Source organism: Solanum stenotomum, chromosome 7 (genome assembly GCF_019186545.1).
Source record: "Solanum stenotomum isolate F172 chromosome 7, ASM1918654v1, whole genome shotgun sequence".
Taxonomy (NCBI): Eukaryota; Viridiplantae; Streptophyta; class Magnoliopsida; order Solanales; family Solanaceae; genus Solanum; species Solanum stenotomum.
In genome coordinates, this window is record NC_064288.1 from 58,109,398 (window position 1) to 58,118,081 (window position 8,684).

An 8,684-nucleotide genomic window follows, 5' to 3' on the forward strand; every position below is an offset into this window, starting at 1 on the left:
TACTCGGAGGTCGGAATTTAGCAAACTCGGTGGCGTTGAAAAGATAATTCAATTATCTATCTAACCATAGGTCATGGGACACATAATTCATTTTGTACTAAAAGTTATGATCATCTAAAGTTGACCCATCAGAATTTTCAGCTAACTGGCTGCTAACCTTCGATCTACGGTCAGACCTACGGACCATGGATTGAACGACGGTCCGTGTTGGTCAACCGTAGTTCATGTCAGAGGCTGGGTAAAGGAGGTCTTGATCCACGGACACAAACCACGGACCGTGGTCTGATCTACGGACCGTGGGTCTGTCCGTGAGTCGAGACTTAACCAATTTTTCTGAGCTGGCTGGGGAGGGGTTGCAGTGACGAACCACGGACCACCAGCACGGACCGTGGTTTGACCTACGATCCGTGGATGGCAACTGTGGGTTGCACCTGCAACTTCTCAAAATCTGCATTTTTGGTCTGTTTCGGATACGGGGATTTACATTTGCGGCCTTTGAAACTTTCATGGCACGAAAAGAAAGTGATGGGCCAGAAGTCATAATACTTCTAAAGGAATCGGAATCTGAATCTTGGTGCAAAGGTAAAATTTCTCTAAAGGATTACTTTTTTTTAGCTTTTCAAAAAGATAGTTTTTGCTACTATTAAAAAGGAAAAAATGTATGAAATAGCAAACTATTAATTCAAATTAAATGCTATAGCTATATTTTATTTTAATTGTAATTCGCAGTAAACATCCTCTTTTTTTGCCATTTGATTCGATATACAATTAGTCATTTTCGGTATACAATTAGCCATTTTATACATTTTGATATAAAATGTATAAAATGTGTTTGTGTTTGTATAAAGCGAGAGAAAAGTGTATATACAAATACAAATACATATATTTTCGTCCTATACACTTATAATTATACAAATACAGATCTGATTATATAAATTACAATGTATAAATGAATTTATACAAAACTGAACAATTTGTATAAAATTGGATGTTTGCTGCGAATTATACAAATCAAAAGCTCCATAACAAACATAAAATTTGCTATGGGCGCAATTATGCAAACTATAGCTATAACATACAACTATGATTTTTATGTTTGCTATATGCGAAAGTTGCTCTATTAAAAATGCTTGTTTTTTTAATAGAGTCTTGGTGCTCTATCTAACAGTTTAAACTTTAAGATAAAATGATTGCACATTTTAATATGATATCAGAGCAAGCAGACTTCTTGGTTACACACTTGAATATCAACTCCATGTTTGCTATTATTATAACACATAGAGAGTATATTATTCTTGTTCTTTGTTTCTCTCATTGTAATTAATTAATTTTGTATATATGTAGGAAAACTATTCTGGCCAGAACTTATTGGTGTACCGACAAAGCTTGCTAAGGAAATAATTGAGAAGGAAAATTCACTCATAAATGATGTTCGAATAATATTGAGTGGTTCTCCAGTCCCATTGGATTATCGTTGTAATCGAGTACGTCAGGTTGATAACATCTTGGGTTCTGTTGTACAAATTCCTGTGGTTGGTTAATTAATGGATTATTGAAGTAAGCAGCCACATGTCAAAAATAATTAGGGTTCATGTTGATTATAATGTCTTCATGTACTCTTATATTTATGTAATGGAATAAATAAGTTTGGCTTAATTGTACTCTCCTTACTTAATTCCTTTTAAATATTTCTTATGACAATTCTTCATTAGATAAAATATTATATATATACACACTTATGTAGTCATGTAAGATATCGCATACGCTTTCTGTAGTGATATTTTAACTATTCAAGATTCAAATTATGTTTTAATTTACATTTTAAAGAATAACTTTTCATTATATTGACATGACAAGGATTGCATTATATAATATTTTTAAATATTGCAAAAAAAGGCTAGAAGCCAAAAGTAGTAAACTACACATTGTATTTATTAATATTTTAATAAACGTGATTTTTATTTAAATAGCATTCATTTTGGAGCGAAGAAAATAATACAATTGAATCTCGATGAGCAAAAAATATAACATAAAGAGTACGTTGTCACGACCTAAAAGTGAATGTGATGATACTTGTCTATTTCCACCAAGACAAGTCAGTCTCAAAATCCAATAGCACAAAAGAAATGCGGAAAGTAAAACAAGAATAACATAAGAGCGGAAAACTTATTCAGTCTAATATAAACTCAAAGCCTAATTGTCACGTGTACAAGACACTAATGTATAAAGTGCGGAATTGAAAGATAATTACATGTCTCTGTGTCTTTGTTTCTCAAATAGAACAAAACATAAAATAAGGAACAAGAGGCCCCGTTAGAATGACAAGCAGCTACCTCTAAAAGTCTTCTAAAAACCTTGGACATAGACGAAGAGAAATCACACAGAACCGGACTCGGAACCTACACAAGTGTAGAAGCAAGGAGTGAGTACCAACCAACACGGTTCTCAGCAAGTAACCTAATGAACAAGGCAAAACTAGCTAGAATACAAGTACTTCTTTCATCCAACCTGAACCTCCTCAATTTAAAACCTACATAAATATCAGCTCAACCTAACAGTTTCACAATACACAGTTCACAAGGCTTAACAATCATAGTCCAATGGTCATATTTCGCCAACCAACAGGTATCAATGACATCAATCACAAGTATCGAATGTATCAATCACATGTATCAAGTTGATCAATCACAAGCATCAAATATATCAATGTCAAGTATCAAGTTTATCAAATCACAATAATCAAATACTTGTCGGAACCATTTTTCTTCGGTACAATGTCACTAGCCGGAACTATTTCTCATCGGCTCTATATAGTATCGTTTGCTGAAACCATTTTCCTTCGGCACAATATCACTAGGCAAAACCATTTCCCTTCAGCTTTATATCACATCATGAGATGGAACCATTTTCCTTCGACTTTTTATCATATCCTTAGCAAGAATCATTTCCCTTCGACTTTATATCACATCACTTGTTGGATCCATTTCCCTTCGGCATAATATCATATCACTTGTTGGAACTATTTTTCTTTGGCATAATTTCACATGTCTCATCACGGTGCACAATAATCAATGCAAATAAGCAATTTCACACTATAAAAAAGAGACAACAATTCAAGCAATTCAAGTCCACAACACACCCCGAGCCTACAACCTAAATGTGGCCGGCACTCGAGAACCATTGCTGGTCCCCAAGCGAACCATTGGCCTGGTTGAGTACTTAGCGGAAGACTTACTCAAGCGACAATAGGCTTAAAAACAAAATTTAGAACATTTAAACTCAAAGTAATTACTCAACTCAAACTGTCTGGTAAATACTTAATAATATATGTATAATAGTTTGCAAAACATATTAAGGAAAAGTAAATCCTGGGAGACTCCTCAACTCTATTTATCTATGAAGTCTCTATTATTCAAGATGGATGTCGGGACAAGACACACGACATCTCAAGAACACAGACTATAAAATAAATGTGAAGTCCTCCGTAATGCAAGGAGGCTCACTCAAGCTATCTAAATTGGAAAGTGAGCTCAACTAAATGCATGTTGATGATCCTGAACACCTATATCTGCATCATGAAAGATGCAGGTCGAATGACATCAATACATTGAATGTACGTGTATATAATATAGTTGAATGGATAAATAACGGAACTGATAAGGCTAAAAGAATACTTACCTGAACTCAACTCAATACCAAACAATAACAAGAGATGATAGTATTTAAAGCTTCATAAATAAAATATTTTAACTCAAGGATGTATATGAAAAATACAATAAAATACTCTACTATTATTTGGGAGATTCTCTTACCGACAACCATCACTATGACCTACGTGGTGATACAACGTCTCGCCCACGCTGTCAGAATTGTCCTATATTTTGTTGGGATATAGGACACCTCAACTAAGTGGATCCACTAAAGCACTGCTCTAAAGCAATAAGGAGTCGTCTAAAAAGTACGATCCTTTACCCATGTTGGCTACGTGATTTATGAGGATTTTGAGTTTTCTGAACTTATCCACATATCGATACTCAATACTACTCCCAACAAATATACATACCCATGCTCAAATGTATGTTAAAACCCTTCATTATACTTTAAGGTTTGTATATACTTTTATCGTTAATCTTTCGAATTGTGTATACCTTTAAAAGTTCAAACTAACAGATGGACACGTGGTTTCGTCTCAATAATTTACTTGATTTTATTTATTCTTACCCAAAATAAAATTCGATAGATTTATCATAAATTTTATATTTGTTTCAAAATTCATTAAATATATATGTTAAAATTAAAATTTGGAACTCATGTATTATTATTTGAATTCCTTATCGTAAAATTTTGATTATAACATTTAACTCCTAAATCTGTTTCTATGACTTACAAAATGATTCATGAATAAAAACATTTCATAGCTAGGGACCATAGCATCTCTACTTTTGCTAGTAAATCTTTTTAAATTTCGTTTTATATTGTTTTTTTTCCCTTGTCGTTATATCTAATTAATGCATTGAGAAAGACTTTGAAAACATAAATAAAACGTGCCATGTCATTTTCTGAAATTTCCCCACTATTTACTAGATAAAAATTACCTTTTATTTTTTTAGTTAAATCTTTTGAAAATATACCATCACTTATTATCCTTGTCGTTATTCTTTTCTTCCTTGGCTAATGCAGTGTATATATGCCAAATGTATTGAGAAAGAAGTATATAAGATTTAAGAAATATTGACAAAAATATTGAGTTTGAGCCTTGGATATATATAATTTTCTTATACATTAATCAAAATATGTATAAGAAACTAAAAAACGTAAATAAATACAAATAAGGATAAATTACTTATATACACAAGTTTAATTTACTTATTCTCTATTTTTTCCTACCTTTTAAAAATATTACTTAAATCCCTTTTTTCTCTTAATTTTAAAAACTACCTGATGCATAAAAGTCATCAGCCAAATCCACATTCACCACTCTCTTTTTCTCTCCTATTTTCTCTCCCTAAATTCACTCCAAATTCTTAGCAGTTACAAAATCTATATCCAAATTTGATATTCAACAAGTTTAAACTAACAAAACATTAAAAAAAATTAAAAAATTTAAACTAACCAAACATAAATAAAAAAAAATTACGAAAAATGTTTTCCATAATACCAGATACAAACCTCGTTTCTTTTTCATATTTTGTTCATACTAATCATGTCCAATAATAGTAAAAATTTGTAATGACCCTAAAGGTCATTTTTGGAATTTTTCATAAAATGACCGTTTTACCCCTCCCGATAGTTGCCCCGAGTCCTAATTATTGTATTTTCGAAGTTGGGTTGAAGGAAAATTGATGAAAAGTTGAGTTTTTGGAAAGTTGAGTTTTTAAGAGTTAAAGTTTGGTTAAAAGTGCTCTTTCGATTCATTTGGAGTTTCGAGACTCGAATCGGATTTCCGTCGATTCCAGCGGTTTTAGAATGTCGAAATGGGTCTATGAGAATTTACGGAGTCGAATTTGGAGTTAAAACGAAGATTTGAGGTCCTAAGTTGCTAAAATTGTGAAATTTTGATCAAGAGTTGACTTTAGCAACAAACGAGGTTCCAGTGCTCGAAATGGAATTCCGAGGGCACCGTTGGATTCAGGGGGTGATTCTAAGTCTAGAATGAGTCTTGGTTGAATTTTTAGAGTCTCCGAGTGCGTTTCGAGTTTTTGAGTCTAAAGTTAGTTTCTTGACGCCTTATCGGATACCGGGTCAAGGAGACCTTGAATTCAAATTTCGACGATTTCATTGAGTCTGAAATGTCATTTTCGAGCTAGTAGCATATTTGGTTCGTGTTCGGGAAGTGCCAAATGAGTTTTGGGTGAGCTTTTAAGCTTCTTGGATGCTTTGTCACTATTTCAGCAAATTGTGACAACTAAAGAGTTCATTATTAGTTTTAAGGGTCTAAAAATTATTCTGAAGGTTCTGAAATTTTGAACATGAATTATAAGACTTATCTGCAAATTTTGGTACATTTTCGCTAACCCGAGATTGGACTTTTATCGCAAATAAGAAATAATTGTTTATCGAGTAGAAATGATATTTGACTGGGCAAACGAGCATGAAATTGAGCTCCGATTGAACGAGCAGGGCCGTATCATTATTTAAGACATTTACAAAAAAAGAATTTGGTCATTTCACTATCGTATGAGGAAATTACGGCATTTTTAGTGAAAGATTAACTGTTGTTTTTTTTGTGCATAACAGTCATGTACTGTTATAAAAATCTCAGACTGTGTTCATTTGGTATCACAATCACATTATAGGATTACACATCATTTGTCTCAATCACAACCATATCACAACCATATCATAGTATTACACATAACCAGTCTCAATCGCAACCATATCACGGCCATATCATAGTATTACACATCACCTGTCTCAATCACAACCATATCACGATCACATCATAGTATTACACATCATCTGTCTCAACATCAATGTCTGTATCAATCATAGCCTACTCATGCTTTTCTATCCCCTCAATATCAGTTATCACATGACTTATTCAACAAATATAATTCAAGTCACATATAACACATTTAGCTCGTTTTATTCCCCATCTTTCATTTACAACAATTTCAATCAACAAATAAAACTCATCCTCAATCCCCATTACTCCCCAACACGATTAGGAAAGTAGTCATGCGTAGTCTAAGAGTTTTACAAAGTTTGGAAGCCACTTGCCTTAAAACGAACTCCAAAAGTTACTTGACTTGTGCCTTTCCTTTCCGAGTATAATCCGGATCACGATAATCTATTTAAACAATTATTCACAATCACAATTCGAGTCCAATGACACCAAAATCAAGAAATTTAGGGAAAAAGGGCAAAACGGTCCAAAAGTCTCATACCGGAAAACGATACCCAAATCTGGAAATTTTTGATGTAAAATGATCCTTAAAGTATTTGGAAGCTAATGGTGAAAACCAATTTGAAAACGGAGTTGAAATCAATTCACAAACACAATTTGAAGGAAAATTCACGTTCTTGAAGAAGCCTAAAATATTCGGATCCGAAACCCCGACTCGAAAATGAAATATCTCTTGAAAAACATCTTACCCATGCTTAGATAAGTTCAAATATGAAATTTCATCAAAAACGGAGTTAAGATCGACCTTGAAATTCTCAATTTATCAAACTTTAACTTTACCGGGAAAGTCTAAATTGTACGCGGTTAATATGATGAAAATAATCGATGAATCAATAATTTTATGTTAAAATCAGTTTATCCATAACATAAGAATCGTAAATATACCTTTTTCATCAAAAAGGGAGTCCAAATCGATAAAACCCCAATTTTTCCCAAGAGATTTACGGATACGAAAAAAAACCAGATAAAGAAATTATGAGAAAATGTCGAATTGAAGATTGAATACTAACCCTCATATTAATTCAAGAAGAAACCCGTAAGAATCACTCCATTCCGATCTCTAGAACTCCCGATATGCTCAAAATACCAAATGAACACAGTCTGAGATTTTTATAACAGTACATGGCTGTTATGCACCAGAAAAACAGCAGTTAACCTTTCGCTAACAAGGCCGTAATTTCCTCATACGATAGTGAAATGACCCGATTCTTTTTTGTAAATGTCTTAAATAATGATACGGACCTGCTCGTTCAATCGGAGCTCAATTTCATGCTCGTTTGCCCAGTCAAATATCATTTCTACTCGGTAACAATTATTTCTTATTTGCGATAAAAGTCCAATCTCGGGTTAGCGAAAATGCACCAAAATTTGCAGATAAGTCCTATAATTCATGTTCAAAATTTCAGAACCTTCGGAAAAAAATTTCGACCTTTAAAACTAATAATGAACCCTTTAGTTGCCACAATTTGTTGAAATAGTGTCAAAGCATCCAAGAAGTTTAAAAGCTCACCCAAAACTCATTTGGCACTTCCCGAACACAAACCAAATATGCTACTAGCTTGAAAATGACATTTCGGACTCAATGAAATCGTCGGAATTTGAATTCAAGGTCTCCTTGACCCGGTATCCGATAAGGCGTCAAGAAACTAATTTTAGGTTCAAAAACTCGAAACGCACTCGAGGCCTCTAAAATTCAGCCAAGACTCATTCTAGACTTAGAATCACCCCCTGAATCCAACGGTGCCCTCGGAATTCCATTTCGAGCACCAAAACCTCGTTTGTTGACCAAAGTCAACTCTTGATCAAAATTTCACAATTTTAGCAACTTAGGACCTCAAATCTTCGTTTTAACTCCAAATTCGACTCCGTAATTTTTCATAAACCCGTTTCGACATTCTAAAACTGCTGGAATCGACGGAAATACGATTCGAGTCTCAAAACTCCAAATGACTCGAAATAACACTTTTAACCAAATTTTAACTCTTAAAAACTCAATTTTCCAAAAACTCAACTTTTCATCAATTTTCCTCCAAACCAACTTCGAAAATACAACAATTAGGACTCGGGGCAACTATCGGGAGGGGTAAAACGGTCATTTTATGAAAATTTCCAAAAATGACCTTTAGGGTCATTACATAGGTAGGGTTTGAATTGCAATTGTCAAATTAGTCCTGCCATTACACCCCAAAAAATAAAAATAAAATGTGACAATGCGTTATACTTTTTTTGGAACAAATAAGAAGGTTGAGGGACCGTAGTAAACAAAAATATCATTATA

At 33.4% G+C, this 8,684-nt stretch overlaps 1 protein-coding gene across 1 annotated transcript in view; it reads left to right on the forward strand.

Annotated features, from left to right (window-relative positions):
* The window catches only part of LOC125870092 (chymotrypsin inhibitor I, A, B and C subunits-like), a 17,034-nt gene extending 15,376 nt beyond the window's left edge, over positions 1-1,658 (forward strand). Inside the window, exon 4 of the mRNA XM_049550451.1 lies at positions 1,494-1,658. Within this exon, the coding sequence (XP_049406408.1) occupies positions 1,494-1,541 (48 nt within the window). The 3' untranslated portion in view covers positions 1,542-1,658. The remainder of the gene's footprint in view (positions 1-1,493) is intronic.
* Positions 1,659-8,684: the final 7,026 nt, after the last annotated feature.